Below are 21,197 nucleotides of genomic sequence, written 5' to 3' on the forward strand. Positions count from 1 at the left end.
GTGTGTAAGTGTGGGGTAACCTCGCTGACAGGCTGGGAGAGCTGGGAATGTTCCCCTGGAGAGGAGAAGGCTCCAGGGAGAGCTTCCAGAACATTCCAGGGCCTGAAGACTCTCCAGGTGAGCTGGAGAGGGACTGGGGACAAGACCTGGAGGGACAGGACACAGGGAATGGCTTTAAACTGTAGGAGGGAGATTTAGATTAGATTAGATTAGACTAGATTAGATTAGATTAGATTAGATTAGATTAGATTAGATATTGGGAAAGAATTCCTGGCTGGCAGGGTGGGCAGGCCCTGGCACAGGTTTTCCAGAGAAGCTGTGGCCCCTGGATCCCTGGAAGTGCCCAAGGCCAGGTTGGATGGAACTGGATGAGATTTAATATCCCTCCCAACCCAAACCATTCAGTGATTCCATGATTTACTCCACCACAAAGCTGGAGCTGATCATGGATATAAGTGGCTGCTCTCAGGAGTGATTCTGCTGAAACCTTGGCTGAAGGGGGGCTCAGCTCTGACACCCCTCACCCTTCAGCTCCTGTGCCAGTGCCTTTTGGGTGTGGCTGTGGGGGGACCCTGCTGGGACACAACCCTGCAAGGCCAGAGCCAGGAGAGCCGTGTGAACCGAGGGAAAGAGCAGCAGGGATGAAAGGAGCAGTAATTATGCATCTCAATGCCCTCCCTCCCCAGCAGGTACATCTGATCCCGGAGCTTTTGTGTCCTGACTGGCACTCGCTGTATTGACGCTGAACTCCTGACCTTGCTTTGTCTCCAGCCACGACCTGATGTCAAAGTGGCTTTGGGTCAAGTTTCATTGCCCGGGTTACCCTGAGGTCCCAGAGGAAAGTGATCCCTCTGCTTGTATGAGGGACATGATCCTGCTGTCCCTCCCTGCCCACGGGAGAGAGGAGATGGCTGTGGAGACAGGAGATGCTGCCCAGGCCGTTCTTCCATCACCAGAGGTGCAGCTGAGCTTGCTGCATGCTCCCCTCCTTGACTGACATATTCAAAATAGTGGGAAAATACCCAGTTTGGGAATCCCAGGGACCTCAGCCAAAGCACTGCCATGATCATCTTAGGGAAGCAGTTTTTTTCCCCAAATTCTGCTATCCAAATGCACCAGGGGAAGTTTAGGTTAGACATCAGGGAAAAATTCTTCACTAAAAGAGTGATTTGGCACTGGAATCATCTGCTGAGGGAGGTGGTGGAGTCATTGTCCCTGGATGTGTTTAAAAACAGCCTGGACGTGGCACTAGTGCTGTGGTTTAGTTGATGAGGAGGTGTTAGGCCATAGGTTGGACTTGATGATCTCAAAGGTCTTTTTGTACTGAGCTCAACTCTGATTCTGTGATTGTGTAACTCAGCAGTGGTGTCTGGGCTGTGGCCACCCCAGGAACGTTTTCACTTTGTCCCCACAGGTTTTCAGGCAGGACCTGTTGGTTGGTCTCCACTGATGTGTCCCAGGGATGAGCAGCTTGCACAGGGGTAATGATTTGTGTAGGTAAACAGCAAACCCCAGACCTTTAGAGGGTGGAGGAGGTCTGCAACTCACGGGATGCTGCTTTTAGAGCTCAGACATCTCAATCTCTGGCATTAGAGGAGTGCCTGGCTGTTTTGTCTCAGAGAGGACACTGCTCTGGTACTGACTCAAGTTTGGGGAAAGATCTGAGGCACAAGGGGAGCTGCAGACCTGTAAGTTGGCCCTGTTGGAAGGGTCCTGACACTTCTCTGCTCTGACTCCCCTGCATGGCTGTGGTCCTTGTGCACCACTTGGCTCAGCTGAAGCATCCCTAGAAATGGTCTGTCACGTCCCTTTTGTGCTCAGCTTTTCCAGATTCTCTACTTCCTGAATTTCCCTACATTCCTATTTTGCCTCCTGTGGAGAAGAGGTTTTGGGCTGGATCAATGCTGTGTGATGGTGTTAAGTTTGTGAATACCATTTTAACCAGTTTATGGGGCAACTTTGCCTCCTCACCAGCCTGATCAAGGGTCTGGTTCCCAGCTCAGCAGCCAGGCCCCAAACTGCATGGCTCAGGCAGCCTTCCTCCCCTCCCAGGAGTCTGCTGTCTCTGCCTAAGTGGAATAATATGTCAGCACTCCCCTCCTAAATCCCTCTGGCTCTGTTAATTCTCCCTTGAGCATGCCTCGTGCCTTGCCCTCTGTGCCATGCAGCTCCTTAGGGCAGTTCCCAGCAGAGCTCCTAATCCTTTGGAGCACACATGGAGAGCTCTGCTTCCCCATCAGCTTCTCTCCCACAGACCTGGCTCGGTGCTGGGTGTGCTTGGCTGGGAGGAAATCACTCCCTGCCACCCTCACCTGCTGCATTCCCACCTCTTGTTTCCCTCTGAATGGGGGCTTCACACTGATGGTCCTGGCTGGGGATTTACCGACATTAAAAATGTCACAGTTATTTTTAAATTCATTTGAATTAGTTTTGGATAGTTCAGTCAAGGGGTATGAATACCCTTCTGATTGCTGTGCCAGGAACCCCTGTGATTAACGGTCTGGGGATATGTGCCATGCTTGCACTATTGGAGGCAATAATTAAAATGATACAATGATAGAGTTGTTAAGGTTGGAAAAGTCCATCGAGTCCAACCATTAACCCAGCTTTGCTAAGACCACCACTAAATCATGTCCCCAAGGGCCACATCTACATGGCTTCAAAATGCCTCCAGGGGTGGTGTCCCTGCCCATGGCAGGGGGTTGGAACGAGATGATCTTTCAGGTCACTTCCAACACAAACCAGTCTGTGATTCTCTGAATGGAGAGGACTAAAAAATAGTCTGGTGCTCCTGGAAGGAAAAAAGCAGGAGAGACATCTTTGGGTCACTAATGAGGGACCAGTGGGAGATGAGAGGAATTCTTGGGGAGACAAAGGGCTCAGTGAGACCTTTGCTGAGGGGTTTGCTCTGGATGGAGGTTGGCTGGTGGAAGAGCTGGGACTCGCAGGGGTCAGTGCTGCTCATTTGGGGCTGGATGGGGAGAAAGGAGGTCTGTGCTGGGGCTGGGCCACAGAGAGTCATGTCCTTGGTCAGGTGTCAGGCACAAAAGCAGAGGAACCTGTGATAGATTGGGAGCACCCTTCAGTCTGTGGGAGGTGAATGGAAGAGGCCTCGTCCACTGTTTCAGTGCTGGATCAGTTTTCTGGCTGCTTTCATGAAAGGGGAGAAAGGTCAAATGTGAAGTTTTGTCCCCAGATGGTGCTTCCCTTTTATCTGAGGCAATATTGGAAGATAAGCATTTGCTTTCTCTTTTTCTCTCCTCCTTCTATTTTCTGTGGATAAACATAGATTATGAAGGTTAAAAAAGCTTTGAGGGATGGTTTTTTTTATCTGATATTTAGTCCTTAATAGGTCACCTTGGCATTGAGAAGCCCAGGAGCTGAAAGAGTCAGCAATTGAATCACAATAACCTTTGCAGAGCACTGCCCTGTCAGTGGGGCTGGGGCCCAGAGATATGTGGGGCCTCATTATCTCAACCTTAGCCCCGAGGGTGTCAGCTGACAAAAGGGGCTGGGGACAGCTTTTCTTTCAGGTTCCCATTTCCCCTGGCCCTGGAGATAACCTGTCCCCATTTTCCTGACAGGAATTGTTCCCAAGACACCGTTCCACCCGCCCACCCCAAACCCAGTGCTCTCAGCAAGGGAGTCAGGAAAGAACTGTGGGTCCCAGAATTATGTTTTCATTGATGCACCCACAGCCCATCACTCTGCATTTCTGAAGTCATTTAGCACCAGCATCTGACACAAATATCAGTGCAAGAACAGCCAATCTCACCTGACCAGTGATATCATCTCTGGGATACGATTTTTGATTTGTTTTATGTGTTTTTTTAGAGAAAGTGGTGAGAGTGCCCAAATCCTCAGCAAGGCAGGAGCTTTGGTCTGCCTCTCTTAAGCTTGAAAGGGAAATTGCAAATGTGTCTTTCTATCTCCAAGATTGAATGTGACAGGCTGTGATTGAGTTCGCTGCCCTCGCTGACGCCTGGAGCTGCCCAGGGCACCGCACCACCCGAGATGTGGAAATGCCCCCCTTCGGATCAGATTCCCTGGGTTATCTGCTACAGGGAGCAGATCCTTTTGGGGGAGTTCCTGTGGTCTCCACAGACTCTGCTGGGTGCAATAGGACAAGGGGTGATGGTTTTATCCTGAAGGAGGATTGATTTAGATGAGATATACAGAAGATTTTTACAGCTGGCTCACATTGTTCAGAGGGGTGGTGGATGCACCTTCCCTGGAATTATTCAAGGCCAGGCTGGACGGGGCTCTGAGCAGCCTGATCCAGTAGAAGATGTCCTTGGTTGTTGAACCAGGTGACCTTTAGAGGTCCCTTCCAACCCAAGCATTCCATGATTCCGTTTTTCTGTCATTTTAAGTGCGTGCTCATGTCTACAGCACCCCTTGGGTCCCGTGGTGAGCACATCCTCAAGCCTTGAGGACGATCCTGAAGCACCCAGATGTTTTTGGGTGCTTCCACACCCCCTGTTTTGCCTGCCTGGATATTCCCACCCTTTCACGCTGCTGTGCTGACGTGTGCCCCGCTGCCCGTGTATCCATGAGAATTCCCGCGTATCCATGAGAATTCCCACGTCTCCACTCGTGCCTCCCGTTGCCAAAGGGCAGCTGGCTCCCTCTCAAGTGCCACAGTGTGGTGAGGATCCGTGGGTGTCTCCAAGCTCACCCCTTCTGGCCACACTCAAAGGACCCTTTGTGGTGCTGCCCTGCACCCCCCGCCCCACGGCTCCCAACCCTCGGGGTCACCGCGTTCCCGGCGGGATGAGCTCATCCCGGCGGGAATCTGGTCCCTCAGCCCCGCGAACAGACCCTTACAAAGGACTTGTATTCATCATCCAGCCTGTCTTGTGGTGCATCTGTCTTCATTCCACCCCATATTACTCCCTGCCTCGGTTTTGGAGCTGTCCCACAGAAGGGTTTGTGCTCCAGGCCAGCTGCGTTAGGATCTTTGTGTCTGGTCAGTCCTGTTCACACACACGCTGCACTTCTGGGTACTTCTGAGGCAAAACTCTCAGTCTTTCTGGTGTTGCAACTTGTCTGAATTATTTTTATCTACAGTTTAACCCCTGACGAAGAGCTGACCAGATTTTAGGAAGCATTTTGGGTTCCACAGCTCACAAGCTGACAGCCATGCTGTCACATGTAAAAATTTAATTTTCATATTTTTTTTTTCCCATTATTGTTCCCTTAATCTCAGTCAGGACCACTGTGACTCAAAGCATCCATTTACAGTCTCTTTATGGAGAACCAGGACTGATGACAATAACAGCCCTAAATATTTAAAAGTTAGCAAGTTCCCAAAATCTTTTCCCTGCAAAAGAAATTCCACCGGTTTGGGAGAGACAGAAGCACCTGAGTGGCACTGGGATGACCTTTGAGATTATCCACTGGGATCATAAACACGAGCAAGCAGCTGCAGGACCCTCTCTGTGAGACCTGAACTTTACCTCTGGGAATGTCAAACAGAGAATCCTCATTTTCCTTGAGGGACCTGGAGTGGCTGTGCAGAGCACCCATGGCAGGATTTGTGCCTGAGAATGACCCATGGATGAGGAGACTGCTCTGCTGCCAGTGGGATTGAAATCCTGCAGAGCTTGGGAGGCAGACACAGAGCCTGTGTGGGCTCCTGTGCTGCAGGAACAGAGTTGTCCCACCCTTGTCCCCTCCCTGGGCTCCGACAGGACCATCGCTGGTGGCATATCCTTCCCCGATGGAGTTCCATTCCCCCAAAGCACTCACTCAGCTGGACAGAACTTGGAAGAGCCTGAAGCCAGAAGTTTGGATGTTAAATCTGGTGGCTGGAGAATTCAGATGGTCTCTTTATTTGGCCAAGCACAACTTGGTGCAGACATTGTCCTTTAGACACGCCACTGATGCCAGCATGGAGTTTCCTAGGACACACCTGCAGGAACTTGAGTACCCGCCTTCGTTTTCCACTGACAGAGGACAGAACACAACTTTTCAGGCTTAAATAGCTTTAATTCTAGGCTGCAGGGTTGGGGTAAGAGAACAAATGTCCAGGGTTTATGGGAGCAGGTGCACTCCACATGTCTGGGCCTAGGGGTGGCCACTGGCAGCAGAGCTGTGAGCTGTGGAGAAGGAGGAGGAGGAGGAACAGCAGGTTTGGAGCTCTTGCACTGATCAGCCCAGCCCGTGGTGGGGACTGTACTGCAAAGGCCTCAGCCTTGTGCCATAGGTGAGTGCCAGCAGCCCATTAATGGATTGCCTGGCAGGGCTCGGAGCTGAACACGGATGTTTGGCAGGCCATTACCTTGAAAAATGAGCTCTGCCGAGCTTGCCTTGTGTTGTTACAAACTAATGATTTGCATTGATTAGCACATGGCTCATGAGTGTCTAATTTATCAATCAGGGAGCGCCGGGGGAGCGTGTGTAAACCGTGCTCTCAAAAATGATGTCATCTGTCAATGGGCTCCTGGATGTGAGAGCTGCACATACCTGACATGCTCTCCCTGCTGAGGGAGAGGAACCTGCTCATGTCCTTCCCTTTCCTTCTCTTTCCAGCTCTGGAGCTGTTTCACTTTGGGGTGAGCCCTGCAGTTCAGGGACAGCCTGACTGGACACACTTCAAGTTGTAGTCAGTAATTTTTATGGTGCTGGGAGCAGCAGTCAGAAACCCGCTGTGTTAGGTGATGTCCAAACCCAGGATGAAGGGCTTGGGCAGAAGGTTGGTCTTTCACTTTGTCTAATTTAGTTCGTAATTCCATTGCAGCCAGGAGTATGTCTTGCTATAAATGTTAGTGGGATCCACAGTGGAATGGAACAGCAGTCCTGTGCTGTGGATTGGAAAAAAAGGGATCTCTGTCAGCCAGGAATTTGTCTTTGGGCTTGAAGGACCCTCTGGCCCAAAGGAGGTGGCTTTAAGATGACAAAGGGTAAATTTAGGTTGGATATTAAGGGGAAATTCTTGGCTGGGAGGGTGGAGAGGCCCTGGCACAGGTTTCCCAGAGAAGCTGGATCCCTGGAAGTGTCCCAAGGTCAGGCTGGACAGGGCTTGGAGCAGCCTGGGATAGTGAATTGTGTCCCTTCACAGGGCAGGGAGATGGAATGAGATGAGCTTTAAGATCCCTTCCAACCCAAAGCACTCTATGATTCCATGATTCCAGTGGATCCCACTGTGCTGGGTCTGTGTGGGACAGTGTCCCACCGTGACACCAGAACACCCAGGAGTTCTGTCAAGGCACGGTGAGCCAGAAAACAGAGCAGATGCCCACCAACATCTTGTGCCATGCTTCTCTTTGACCTCCTGGAGCAGGAGCCCTGCTCTGCCCCTCTGTGCTGTGCTGGCTCTGCAGGGGTGATCTCCTGTCCAGCAGCCAGGCACAGCTGTGTTTGACCCAATTTTCCAGGATTACACCAGAGGTCAGTGGGTGACTCCTGTGCAGGGATTAAAGCCTGTGGCCCTGCCCAGTGAAGCTCCTGTGTCCCTGCCAGCCCCCAGCCAAGAGTGTGCGGGGTGGGGATTACACTGCAGTGCCTGCAGATGATCAGGATTAGCCAGAAGTTATTCCAGGAAATCTGTCTTCTTCAAAACCCTGTGTTGCTGCTGGGAGAAAAGGCCCTGGAATTCCTATGGCTGGAGAAGTGAGGAAGAGCCATTCTCCCTGGCTGTCACTGAGCTGTAGGTGCAGCAAATAAGCCTTGTTTGCTGACAGCAAGATTTGTTCAGTGAGATTGGACTTGATGATCTTGGAGGTCTTTTCCAACCTCAATGATTCTGTGATCCTGAGACCTCCGAGACAAAAGGAATACAAACCAGGAACCTGATGGGATTTCAAGGCCAACCTGCTTTGTTGTCCCTTCTGTTTTGTGGTGCACATTCAGGTGCATCCATATTTTGGGAGAGTAACTTTTACATGGGTGATAGAGATAGGATGAAGGGGAACCCTTTTAAACTAAAAGAGGAGAGAGTTAGATTAGATATTAGAAAGAAACTCTTCCCTGTGAGGGTGGAGAGGCCCTGGCACAGGTTGTCCAGAGCAGCTGTGGCTGCCCCTGGATCCCTGGAAACGTCCAAGCCTGGGTTGGACGGGGCTCTGAGCACTCTGGGATAAAGTGTCCCTGTCCATGGCAGGAGGTGGAGTCTTTAAGGTCTCTTCCCACCCAAACCATTCTATGATTCCATGACTCTCCTGTCCAGATCAGCTCTCACCTCTGCTCTGAGTGGCTCCTGTCATGACACTTTGGGTTCTGGACAGCGCTGAGAGCAGGAGTTTCAAGAACACTGTAAACACCTGGTTTTCCAGGCTCCCGCTCTCCATGTGGCTGGAGGTGCTCTGAGATTTGTGTTTAGATGGGCTGGCATCCAGGCAAGCAGCACTTTAAAACGTGTACAGGAGAAGAGAGCGAGCTGCTGGCTGCTGACTTAGGCAGGAGTTCAGGGTAGCTCATCCTTTGCTTTTTCAATTAGCGTTTCTAAAGGCCTTTAGGATCGGTGGATAGATGGGGCTATTGAAATGCCATGTTTTATTAGGAATTGATCTCCTGTTAATAGGCTTTAGGCAAATTAGAACGGATTATTTTACTGGGAAGCAGAGGGAAATGGGCAGAACATGGAGTGTCATGGGTCCCTTCCCTGTCTTTTTTGAGATCAATAGAGCTCCATCATGCAACCTAAATCAATGGAAAAGCAGGAACAGGTGATCATCAAGGAGGGCCTGACATGAGATCATGCATTGCCTGCTGTGTCCCTTCTCCCTCTCCGTGCCAGGAACAGCAGCCAGCAGTCCTGGCATCCTCTGGGGAGCATTAAGTTCCTAAACCAGGGAGGAACTGCTATTGGAAAAGCAATGAAGGATTAGTGGCCCCTGTGCAGTCCTAAGGCTCTGGCTGGGCCCTTCTCAGAGCAGCCTGGGTTGATGTGCTGGGCTCCAGGGCTGCTTGGATCTCCTGGAAATGGCGTTTGCAGATCCTTAATGCAATAGTGGGAAATGATGATGGTGACTTCAGTGAGATGCCTGGCAAGAAGGAGAGGCAGGGGCAGCAAAGGAAGGATGCCTCAGGGGATGCAGAGGACAAAGCTTGTCCTCCCTCCTCTTGCTTTCCCTGCCCAAAACATTTCTCCTACTTTCCAAGGCAATACCACAGTCATGGTTGCTCCTTCGCACCCAGGCAAAGGTAGCAGGGCCTGATTCCATGACCTGGAGGATTTTCCCTTTGAAATCCACCCTTGCAATCTTCCTGGCAGCCATTTAATCCCCTCCCCTGGGAACTGGGGCAATTTCATGGCCAGAATAAGCCACCAGCGTGACTTGAGCGGGAGCTGCTGGAGCAGTGGCTGGAAGCGCTGGGGCAGGAGATGATGAATTCCCTGGAACTTCATCAGCCCAGGGGCTGCTGACGCTGCACAAAAGCAGAGAGGTGGGGAGGGATGGCTTGGCAGAGAGTGCCATGGTTCACCAAGCTCCTCTTCTGCTTAGTTATTCATTTAATTATTTGTAATGACTCTCATCCACCCAGCGTCTGCTCCTGCTGCCCGCCTGGCTGGTCATCGTGATCCTGCTCCCCACCACGCTCCCAGCAGCCCTGGATGGTTTTCAAGTGCTTTATACAGAGATGTTAATTGAAGGGGACTTTATTTTAACTCTGGTGGGCCAGGACTGATGCTCTTGGGCAGGAGGTGATGGTTTTAGAGAGTAGGAAACAGCTGAGCCCAGTTGGCACAGTGGAAACAATCTTTTTTATATTTTTCTGCCAGAGATCAATCCAAGCTGCTTGGACAAATAAAATAGAAGAGAGATTGTAGCAGGAGATTGGTTAGAAGTGTGTTTCTGAAGTGAGTCTGAAGATAATTTTGAAAGGACACTTTGCACTAGATCAGGCTCCAAGCCCCACCCAACCTAGCCTTGAACACTTCCAAGGATGGGGCATAAAAAACCTCTCTGAACAACCTGTGCCAGTGCCTTTTTCTTGAATAAACCAAAACTGGATGATGTTAACATGCTCCAAACACTGATTCAGTCTACGGGATCAGGCTTTGATGGGCCTGAGTAAAGCTCCTGGAGTACATCTGTGTGGATGGATTTCAGCAGGAAATGTCACTTTATAGGAAAGAATAGAGGTGCTAACAGAGGTATGTGGCCCTCTCTGAAAGGCAGGTGTTTCTGTTGCTCTGCTGAGTTTAAAGATATTTTCTTTTTTGCCATAATCATTACTTATCCTCCAGCAAAGGCACCAAGTGCTGACTACCACCAATTCCTTTAGTCCTCCAATCCCACTGCTCTTCCCTCGACAATTTTGAGTCCATCCCCCATGATTTGGAGAGGGTTATTGCATCCCTCTCTTTGATAACAATGTGATACCAACCTCCATGTCCCTCTTAGAAGTGTGATTGAGGCATCTGCCACCAACTTGCTGGGGAAACTGTCCTCGAGCATCAGCCTCCCGTGGATCCCTCAGCAGCTGGGGAGGCCCAGATAACGCTGAAAAGCACCAGCCAAGTGATGGAAGGTATCTTTTACCTTCTTTCATCTACCAGACCCGTGGGCTGCTTGCCAGGGAGCCTGTGGGTCCAGCCATGGCCAGGGTGGGAGCTCAGAGAAGGCCAGAGCCTGTGTCTTTAAAGATTAATAGTGTTATTTGCTCATTAAGGAGCTCGTTTTGAAGTCAGCACGAGCCAGAACATTCGAGTGCAAGCATCTGTTTGCTACTGGGAGAGGATATTTATTGTCTGATACTTCAATGGATGTAAATAAACAGCCAGCCCTAGATAATGTTCAGACAAACAAACAAACAGCTGCCAGAATGGGTCCCTTGGTAGTTGACCTTCGGGAAGCATCATGCTGATGTTTTAATAGCAGCTCTGCAGAGCCAAGCCCAGTGAGTGAAGCCTTCCAGGAAGAGGAAGGATTAATGTGCAGCCTGAGAGTGCTGGGCCCTGGGAGCTCCCACATGTGTTGGGTTAAAGGAGGACAAGGGAGCTGAGCTGAGCATCTGGGGGTCTGAGGGGTGTCCAGGACAGACATTCAGGAACAGGGAGCAGGTAGGTGATCCTGTTGTGGAGGTGATGGGCGTGTTTGTGGACTCTGGGTTGTGGTGGACTGAGCATTTCGAGACTCACATGTGGTCCTGGAGCCCCCTCTGTCGCTTGTTGTTCCCCTCCTTCTTGCCTTGCAGAGGAGCTCATGGCTCACAGGCAGCTCCCAGAGGCGATCCCAGCTGGACTGTTAGTCAGGTTCTCACCTCACAGACCCCCAAAAAACATTGTGAATATAGGAATGCCCATCATTCAGTCAGAAGAAAACTCTATCCATGCCACCACCCCAGCTCCAGGTGGGGCTTGTGGCTGATGCCAGCAGAGAGGAGCAGAACTGAGGGAATGGGTGGTACATTCCTCAAATTCCCTGCAATTGGAAACTTGGGGAGCTTTCCAAGCAGAGATAGTGTCTGTGTCCCTGACTTTAGTGGTGATCACCTGCAGGCTTTGATGAGGATTTTCCCATTTTCCCTTCACAGACTCTGATTTTTTTCACCAACCCAAGTGCCCTGGTTCTAGCAGGAGCCTTGGAGCCAGGAATAAATCTCTAAGAGAAAGTGCAGTTGTGTTCTCTGATGCTCAGGATGGTGAAGAATGTGCAGGGAAGGTGGAGATCCTCAGGGCTCTGTGCCTGGGGTCCAACATAAGAAAGACAGGGGTTTAAGATAGGTAAAGGGATGGCTGGAGTTAGGGGCTGGACTTCTGGCTGCAGTCTCCAATAATCAGCTCACCGCTGGCATAGGGCTCACAAGGGCTGTGCAGTGTGGGTTGATGTCTGCCAGATTTTCTGGCCTTTTTATGAATTTTCCTTTTTTTTAGCTACTAGATTTAACTAGAGAGAGGGGTTTTGTGCACTCAGAGCTGTTGGGCTGTGGGTGTATGAGCACACGTGTGTGTGTTTGCACATGTATGGTGCAACGAGCCCTGTCCCTCCTTCCCTTCCTCCCCCTCTGCAAAATAATGACTTTTCAGGCTATTAGGCCAGCAATAGCTGTTAAATCACTTCCAGTAGCTCTGTATTCCTGGTGTGAAGCCTCTGCAATCTTTTTACCTGCACCAAACGCACAGGGGAGATCCCTGGGGGCTGTGCCTCCTGTCTCCATGGTTTGTTAACTCCAGCTGGCTGTTCCTCCAGCCTGCCTCTTCCATCTCCGAGCTCTTTCCCCTCTAATGGGGCCTGGCAAAGGCTGAGGACAGTGACTGAGCCCTGGGGTGATAATTGGCTGCTTACATATCTGGCAGCCTGCAGATCTGACCCTGGTGGTGCTGGAAAATCAAGGTCAAAGCAGGGAAGATGTGAGGTTTGTTTAGCACAGGGATCAGCAGAGAGTGAGGATGCTCTGACGGGAATGAGAAACCACGAGGGACTGGGAGGAGGCAGAGTGGAGACAGCAGAAAAAGCTCCCTGGCTGCTCCCTGAGAGGGAGAACTTGGAGCTGGAAAGCCTCAGTGGAAAAGAGGAAAGGCTCCTGCCGTGGGGGTATTTGATGTGCTCGGGGCAGAGCCCCAACAGGGAGGCTCCTGTGCTCCTCAGCCTGAAGCATTTCCTCCTTCCTTTCCCCTGACTGTCCTAAGGGGAATGACTCAGCCCAAGCCTGTTGCATCTTTGCCCTTGACCTCATGGGTGACTTACATCAGTGTCCACTTTCAAGAAGGAAGACTCAGAGGAGCTGAATTTCCCTGTGGAGGACCACAGACATGAGCAAGCCCCTTACTCCCAGGCAGCCAGAGCTGGTGGTAGTCAGAGTTGTTCAGTGCTGGACTTCAGGCCTGAATTCTCTTGTGTGTCAGGGTTATTCAGTGCTGGGCTTCAGGCCCTGAATTCTCTGTGTGTCAGGGATGCTCAGTGCTGGGCTTCAGGCCCTGAATTCTCTGTGTGTCAGGGATGCTCAGTGCTGAGCTTCGGGCCCTGAATCCTCTGTGTGTCAGGGATGCTCAGTGCTGGGCTTCAGGCCCTGAATTTTTTGTGTGTCAGGGATGCTCAGTGCTGGGCTTCAGACCCTGAGTTGTTTGTGTGTCAGGGATGCTCAGTGCTGGGCTTCAGACCCTGAATTCTCTGTGTGTCAGGGATGCTCAGTGCTGGCCTTCAGGCCCTGAATTTTTTGTGTGTCAGGGATGCTCAGTGCTGGGCTTCAGACCCTGAGTTGTTTGTGTGTCAGGGATGCTCAGTGCTGGGCTTCAAGCCCTGAATTCTCTGTGTCAGGGATGCTCCATGCTGGGCTTCAGGCCCTGAATCCTCTGTGTGTCAGGGATGCTCAGTGCTGGCCTTCAGACCCTGAATTCTCTTGTGTCAGGGATGCTCAGTGCTGGGCTTCAGGCCCTGACCTCTCTATGTGCTGATGTTGGACTGATGTGCTGATGTGTGTTGCTATCATCAGCAGCTCCATCACGATGACAAATGAACTGCATTTGACACTCCCGTGTCATTGGACCAGCCCAGCAGCCAAGGCCTGCACGTGCTCCCACTTCTGTGGAGTCTGATGGATAACATGCAGGATCTGAGCATCCCTGAGCGCCCTCCACACCCTTTGCTGGCACAGAGAGCCCCTCTAACTCCTTTCTGCTTCATTTTCCTTATCTTTCCTGGGGAAATCATATTCCCTTGTTGTCCCACAGCAGGTGAGTACATCAAGGAAGGACAAAGATCTGCTGTCCTTTACTCATACAGACTTTCCAGACCCTTTATCATTCCTTCTCTTTGACTTTCCAATACAGAAGATGATTCAGGCTCAGTTTCTTGGCTGAGAGGTTGATACAGAAGGAACAAGCTCGAGGGCTGTGCCAGGGAACAGTGGGAGCAGGTCTTGACACCATAAGTTCTCCACAGCTCGTTATTCCCTTTGGATGGGAAGGGTCCTTTTTGCTCAGCTATCCAACTGCAGACTGGGAATCTTTGGTCAGGAAGGCATGGAGATTATAATGTGGGGCATGATGAAGATCTCCTACATCTTTATTTCTTTTAGGGAAAGGTACTGCAGTGTTTGTGTTGCAGCAGGATAGAACATTTTCAGAAAGTGAAAGGGAACACATGGGAAACAGAGGGAGATAAAGAATGTGGATGCATGTCTGAAACATGACTGTGTGGTTTGCTGCTGTACAGAGCCCCACAAGATTCAGGAGAACTCCTGAGAATAGTTATTTTATCATGACTTGTTCCATATTGAAAGAGATCGCAAACCTTCTCCAGCTTCTTTTGAGCCCAAACTCTAGAAATGGTTTTTAAGCAGGTAAAGAAAAGTCTGTTGTTTTCCGCATTTTCTTCTGTATCACTGGATCATTGTCAGGGATAGACTGGGACTGTGTGTCTGGTTCCTCCTCATAATCCCAGTTATTGATGTCCCTGAGTGACACCCTGTTATGAGATGTGTCTGGAATCATAAGGTGCCACGTTGGTGCAGGACTGATTTCAATACCTGATATATGCAATCAGCAAGAGAAATAGTCTGTGTTGCACTGAACACTCTGCAGTAATAAATTGCCCCGTGGAACATTAGCAATAAGAGCAATAATATTATCTGAGTAGCATTCGAGTGAGTCAGTCCTGCAAATTTGTGTGGTTTTTTATCTTCTGCTCATCACCACCACAGAGCCTTCCCTCCTTGCCATCATTTTGAGCGTGGTAGATCTGTCCAGGCGGTGACAGGAGCACAGTGACAGTGCCAGATAAAAGCCAGCAGGCTCTGCATTGTTCTTACTGTGCTCTTGTGTTGATGGGACCAGCAGAAATGATGAGATCTGCTTTATCCTTTTGGTGAGGAGGCTGGGAAAAGTTCACTTTTTGTTGACAGTGGTTGTAGTCTGAAAGATCTGGGCCGCAATACATTTGTCCAATGATTATTTTGTATATATATATATTATAAATACATATATATATGTTACTGTAAGGGTGGTGAGAGAGGTTTCCCAGAGCAGCTGTGGCTGCCCCTGGATCCCTGGAAGTGTCCAAGGCCAGGCTGGACAGGGCTTGGAGCACCCTGGCATAGTGGAAGGTGTCCCCGCCCATGGCAGGGGGTTTGGAATGAAACAGTCTTTAAAGTTCATTTCAACACAAATCACTCTGTGTTTCTGTAACTGTTTGTTTTCAGTGGAAGGAGGAAATATCCTCATGTTCTCCCTCTGCTTTTGTTGTTGCTGCACAGATCCGTGTGGATGGCACCACCAAGAACACGCTGGAGTACGAGATCGTGCAGGTGGTGGACACTGGCCCCATCCTCCGGGACATGGCTTTCTCCGTGGATCACGAACACCTCTACATCATGTCTGAGAAGCAGGTAAGGAGCTCCAGCAGCCCGTGGTGCTTTATAAACCTTTTGGCTCCATCATGCTGTGGACATCAGGGCTGCTCATGAATTCTGGCCGTGACCACAGTTCCTACAAGGATGTGCCCCGTTGTCGACCTCAGGATTTTTATGCTCATAAACCCATGGCATTTATATACTTTTGCAGTATTGAGGGGCCAGGGGCACAGAACTCGGGGGGCAGGGACCACCCCCAGAGTTCCTTCATCCTGCTGGCCGCAGGACAAGGATTTGCTGCTGCTTTGTTCTCCACCCTGACCCAAACAGTGGCTGTATCTGCTGCAGACACAGGAAGGTGCAGCACTGGATTGTTTGGCTCTAAGTGGAGTTTTAGGAGAGGCAGGAACCTCCTTGGGACATAGTGGGCAAGAGTGTAGGACACTGCCTGCCAGGGGTGCAGGCCAGGGTTGGTGTGGTGCTCCTGTTGTGTTATCAGCATTATGATTGAAAATGTTGGCAGCTGGATTCCAGGGAAGGACAAGTCTGGGTACCCAGCATGGAATTCCAGCTGATTTCAGTGGAAGTCTTGGCCTTGGGAAGTTTGCTGCTTGGGGTGGGGGTAGGAGGAGGAACTACTTTTATATGAAAAAATTCACTGTTTGTACTTAGTCCTGTGGGTGTGCAGGATTACTTGAGCTGTCATACCTGGTTGATTCACAGATGCTCATGAGGAGCTTTACATCCACAAAAAGAAGGGGAGCAATGAGGGATTGTGGTAGGGTGATGGCAGCTGCCCTGCAGTGCCACTTCAGTGGAGGCCACCAGTGGGACGTGGTCACCCATACATGTTCTGGTTTATTAAACAAGTATTACTGGTTATATTCTTTTAATCTACAACTGTCATTTTTTCTGCCTGCACCACTTAAAATAAAGTGGTTTGTGATGTCTCCAAACATTTCCCTCTACTGTGCATATTCATACCTAAAATTTGGTGTGGTGAAGGGAGCAACTCTGCAAATTCCTCCTGACTAAAGAAGCTGAGAGATACCATAACTCAGGAGAAAGGACAGGATGACAGAGCTGGGATTCCTTCTCATCTGCTCCATGCTGGGCAAGGATGGGATTTTACTTCGTCTGAGGTGAAAACAGTTCCAGTCACTTTTTGGGATGGGGTGAGAAGCTGGAGGCAGGTGATGCCTGAGCTCCTGCAAGGCTTTGAGCATGACACCATTCCTTTTCCTCATACTTTTGTTGTCTGAGTCCTTTCTTTTTCCTTCTGCATAGAATGTGGCTCCTTGAGGGTCAAAGCCCTGGAGCAGAACAATGAGTGCACCCATAACCAACCCACTGTTTTCAGGTCCTTTTTGTCCATTTGAGGTCACCTCAGGCACCACTGCTGCCTTTTCACAGCCCTTCAGATTTATAGAGGCTCCCAGAGGCTGTCTCAAACCTCTGGGGGAGATGTCAGTGGGACAGCAAAGTTCACTCCCTCACATCCTTAAAGCATGAAATCTGGAACAAGAGGAACAATTAGTTTTTCCTCCAGAGAGTTCCAAAAACTCATTCTTACTGGTCCATTGACTACATGCACTTCCCTGACCATTACAGCACGAGCAGATTAATTTTGTGCTTGGCTGTTCCAAAGCACAAGTCAGGGCTGGTGTTTTTAGGACCCCAAGCCCTGCAGAGAGCTCAGGAGCTCTGAGCCCCCTGTGATTTATCAATCATCTCCTCCCACCCACCTTTGACGCCCATGGGTGTCACTGTGAGAGAGGCTGGTGAAAATGGCAAGGACTGTAGTTATTTAAAGTCTGATGTGAAACACTCAGCGCTACATCAGCTTTTGCCCAAATCTGGTTTTATCTGAGGCGGGCGATGTGAGTGACAGCGCTGCCATCTCAGCAGTGCAGTCACTACCTGTGTGCTCATGATGGAACACACTTTAATGCTTGGATAAATTTATATTTGTAGAGCCTCATGAGTGGGTGCAGGGGATTGCCTTTGCTGGAGGCAGAATTATGAACAGGCTGCCATTGGGGAGCAAATACCCCACCCACTCTACAAGCCATGTACAGATCTTTTAGAAAAGGGTGAAGATCTGACTTACCAGAGGTTTTCACTGCCCACAGTGGTACTGGGAGATCTCTGGAGATGAGGGACAGAGGGGTGATGACTTAACCTGACCTTTTACAGATAGGCACCAGGGCTTGTGCCATCCCTGGGGAAGGAGGAGGTTTCTCCTTCCTCTTCCTGCTGGGCTCAGCCCTGTCTGTGCCCCAGAGATATTAGTGGTTCTGTTATTACCTGTGTAGTTACTAAAAGCTGTTTTCATGGACTCACAAAATCGTTAAGGTTGGGAAAGGCCTCTAAGGCCATCAACTCCAACCTCTGGCCAAGTACTCCTGTATTCACTAAACCATATTCTGAGGTGCCACTTGTGTTTTGAACACTTGTGGGGATGGTGACCCCACCACTGCCCTGGGCAGCCTCTTCCAATGCTTCATCACTCTGTCACTGATGAAATTGTTCCTAAATTCCTTCCTGAGCCTCCCTGAGCTTCCCCTGGTGCAGCTTGAGGCCATTTGCTCTTGTCCTGTTGGTGGTTGCCTGGGAGAAGACTCCGACCCCCACCTCACAACAGCCTCTTTTCAGGGAGCTGTGCAGAGCAGTGAGGGCCCCACTGATCCTCCTTTTCTCCAGGCTAAACTGCTCCAGCTCTCTCAGACACTCCTCACAGGACTTGTGCTCCAAACCTTATGGTTTTGCCAGACTCGACTCCACCTCTCACCAGCCCCCCACAAGAATGGGAACCCCAGTGTTAAGGCAAATTTTTCCAGCTTGTCCCAGTCTTACCACAGCTCTGGGCATCTAAGCAAGGCACCCTTCAACTTGGAACCCTAAAAAGAGCCATCACTGCAAATCTGGATACAAGGAACGTCTTTCTTATGCTGCCAAAATAATCCCCTGGCCTTTTTAAGGTCAACTTCTGCATGGGAGCATTTTCCCCAGTGAATTTGGGTGGCCTTGGTTTGCACATGGGTGTTTTCCTCTGGAGCTGAACTCCCTGGGCTCCAAGGGAGATGGAACCGAGCTCAGCCTTGTGGTCTGTGGCTGATACAGTGTCCAGTTCCTCTGGACACTGAGAGGTGACAAGCAGCACTTGCCCACTCAATCAGATGTGCAGTGCTCTGAGGAGCAGAATTTTCAGCATTATCTAGAAATACATATTTTATACAGACAGTGATTGAAAGAGAGGGAGGAGATTTGTCACTGAAACCCAGAGACAGAGGATACAAAGGTCCCATCATTTCCCAGAGTTGTGGACATCTCTGTGTTTTAGGTGTGAATGTGTTTCAAGTCCCTGTTGGCAGCGCAGGGAAGGGTTGGTGCACACATGGGATCTGTCAGGATCGATCAGGAGATCATCCCTTTAGCTCCAGCCTTCACAAACACCCTGAGGGAGCTACAGCCACTATCCCAGCTTGCTCCAAGCCCCATCCAGTCCAACCTTGGACTTTCCAGGGTTGGGGCAGCCACAGCTTCTCTGGGCAGCCTGTGCCAGTGCTCATCACCCCCACAGCCAAGAATTTCCTCCTAATATCCCATTTAAACCTGCTCACTTTGTCTGAAGCCATTCTCCCCCTGCCCTATGTGCCCTGTAAAGATCTCCTCTCCACATTTCTCATGTCAGTGCATTGGAGGCTGGGACTTTCTTGCTCCTTTATTTGTTTCTGTGTGCAGAGGAGCCCTGTGCCTCACATGCTGATCTCAAGGGATAAGGAGCAGATGGGAAATTCTGGGGGAGCAGGGCGGTCTCTGCTGCAGCTTCTCTGCATCTTCCCTGCTCCTCATCACACATGCCTGAGCTTCCTTGGGTTCCCCTCCCTCACCTAATCAGTTCTGAATTTCTTTCTCTTCCCAGCTTATAATCTCCCTGGAACTCTTTGCAGGGATGGAGATAATTCTTTCACTCCTTTCTCATTCTCCCTTCCTCTCTCTCTGATCCTTTGCAGCCCTTTCCTCTCATTTCCAGGCTTGCACTTGCTTTTCCACCACTCCTGCATTCCTGGCATCCCTGTTTCGTTGCTCTCTGCTCTCCCAGCTGTCTCCACACCTGATTGGCCACATCTCCTTCTTTCCTTGCTGCTCAAGTGTTGACACACACACAGAGCCCACCTCTGCATGCCGGGAGGTGCAGGATGCTCATCCTCTTGTCCCACCTTTGGACAAACATTGGGAAGGTCACCTCCATCACCCCATAAATAACTCTGTTTTGGCATGTTGGACTCCTGGGTCTCTCCCAGCGTTTTGCAAAGCTGGTGCAACCCATGGAAACAACTTCAAGACAGGAATCTCAGCCCTCCCTTTTGATACAGAGGGAACAAAGGGAAGAGCTGGAGGAAATAACCTTAAAGGCTCAAAATCCAGAAGGGTAAGAAGTGTCAATTTCATATTTAAGTCTCAAGGTTTTGAGCTTCCTCTTCCTTTTGGTTTACTGAAGGTTGGGAAGACTGTTCTGCAACCAGGTTTTGACAACTTTATGTTACTCATGAGCAACTTTACTCATCCCTGGAAGTGTCCAAGGCCAGGCTGAACACAGCTTGGAGCACCCTGGGATAGTGGAAGGTGTCCCTGCCCACAGCAGGGTGAAATGGGATGGTCTTCATTGTCCCTTTTAAAACCACCCTGTGCTTCTGTGTTTGCCTCAAGGAAGGAGATTTTCTGTCCCTCTCTGCACAGGCGGGTTTGTTCTGTGGGTCAGCATCACGCTCCAGTGGAAAGTTGTGCTTTCTCCCCGTAAATTAGCAGAAAGTCACCCACAATCTGTGAATAAATCACATCTGTGCAGTGCTATCATTCCCTAAAAACATTACAGTGTGTCGGAGGTGAGACTGGTAAGGTCATGCGTAGCAGAAGCAGATGGGTATTTTGGAGGCTCTTTTAAACTTTGCCAGCGAAATATCAAATAAATATGTAGTTCAACTAAAGCGTGGCAGAAAGCACATTTGGTAAAAATTAAGTAACTGTACTGCAAATCATGTTGACAGGGTCTTTTTGGCCTTTTTGTGTCTGTTTCTCATTAAAATGGGGAAGGCTTTTACCTATTTGTCTCCTGAGATTTATTCTTCTCCCCTCTGTCGTTGAGTCACTATCAGCAGCAGAATTATTGTTTGCAAATTAGCTGCCAAAGAGGAGGGGGTGTCTGGCCAGTTTACTTCTGGTTTCATGACCACTGATTAAAATCTTGTCTGCTGCTTATGGTATCGTATCAATTAGTTAAAGCAATCACTAATAAACTTGCTTAATTATGGCTTAATTTCTTCAAATGTGGTCTTTGCACAAGATATCAAGCGGCATTAACTCCTGGGTTTGGAGTGGATGTTTCCAGGGGATTGTCAGTATGAGGCTGTCCCCAGAAACACTGGCTCAAGATCACAAGTTTTAAAAATAACTCGGGAGGTTTTGGAGTTTTTTTCCCTTTTCATTTGCATTTGTTTGTGAGCCATCAGGTTGTGTGCAGACCACATTTTTCATCATTGGGCCAGAACCAGAAAATGCAGAAAGATCTTGTTGGAAAACAGAAAGCTGAGATTATCTAATAGGTGTGACTTCTTGACCTGGGGATTTAAAAGCAGCAGAGACACACAGAAAATGTAAATTTTGGTGCTGTTGTTGCAAATTTCTGTTATTCTGCTGTCTTGGAGTGTTGATTTAGAAGGGGCAGTGAAAGGTGACCACTGTGCACATCCACTCCTTGGAGGTGGTCAGGTCTTCTGCTGGACTTCACTGCTCAACTTCTGGAAGGGTATTGGCAGCATCATCTCTTCCTTGGGTTAATTATCAGGCAGTTGGGAAGGAATTTTTGGCTGTGAGGGTGGTGAGGCCCTGGCACAGGTTTTCCAGAGCAGCTGGAAGTGTCCAAGGCCAGGCTGGATGGGGCTTGGAGCAATCTG

The 21,197-nt window shown here is 49.8% G+C and overlaps 1 protein-coding gene across 3 annotated transcripts in view; it reads left to right on the plus strand.

Moving 5' to 3' along the window:
* LOC131572785 (plexin-A4) overlaps window positions 1–21,197 on the plus strand; it is a 421,465-nt gene that overhangs the window by 194,775 nt on the left and 205,493 nt on the right. For all 3 annotated transcript variants that reach the window (XM_058826142.1, XM_058826138.1, XM_058826139.1), the window contains exon 4: window positions 15,145–15,276. In XM_058826142.1, coding sequence (XP_058682125.1) covers window positions 15,145–15,276 — 132 coding nt within the window. The remainder of the gene's footprint in view (window positions 1–15,144; window positions 15,277–21,197) is intronic.

Source organism: Poecile atricapillus, chromosome Z (genome assembly GCF_030490865.1).
Source record: "Poecile atricapillus isolate bPoeAtr1 chromosome Z, bPoeAtr1.hap1, whole genome shotgun sequence".
NCBI lineage: Eukaryota > Metazoa > Chordata > Aves > Passeriformes > Paridae > Poecile > Poecile atricapillus.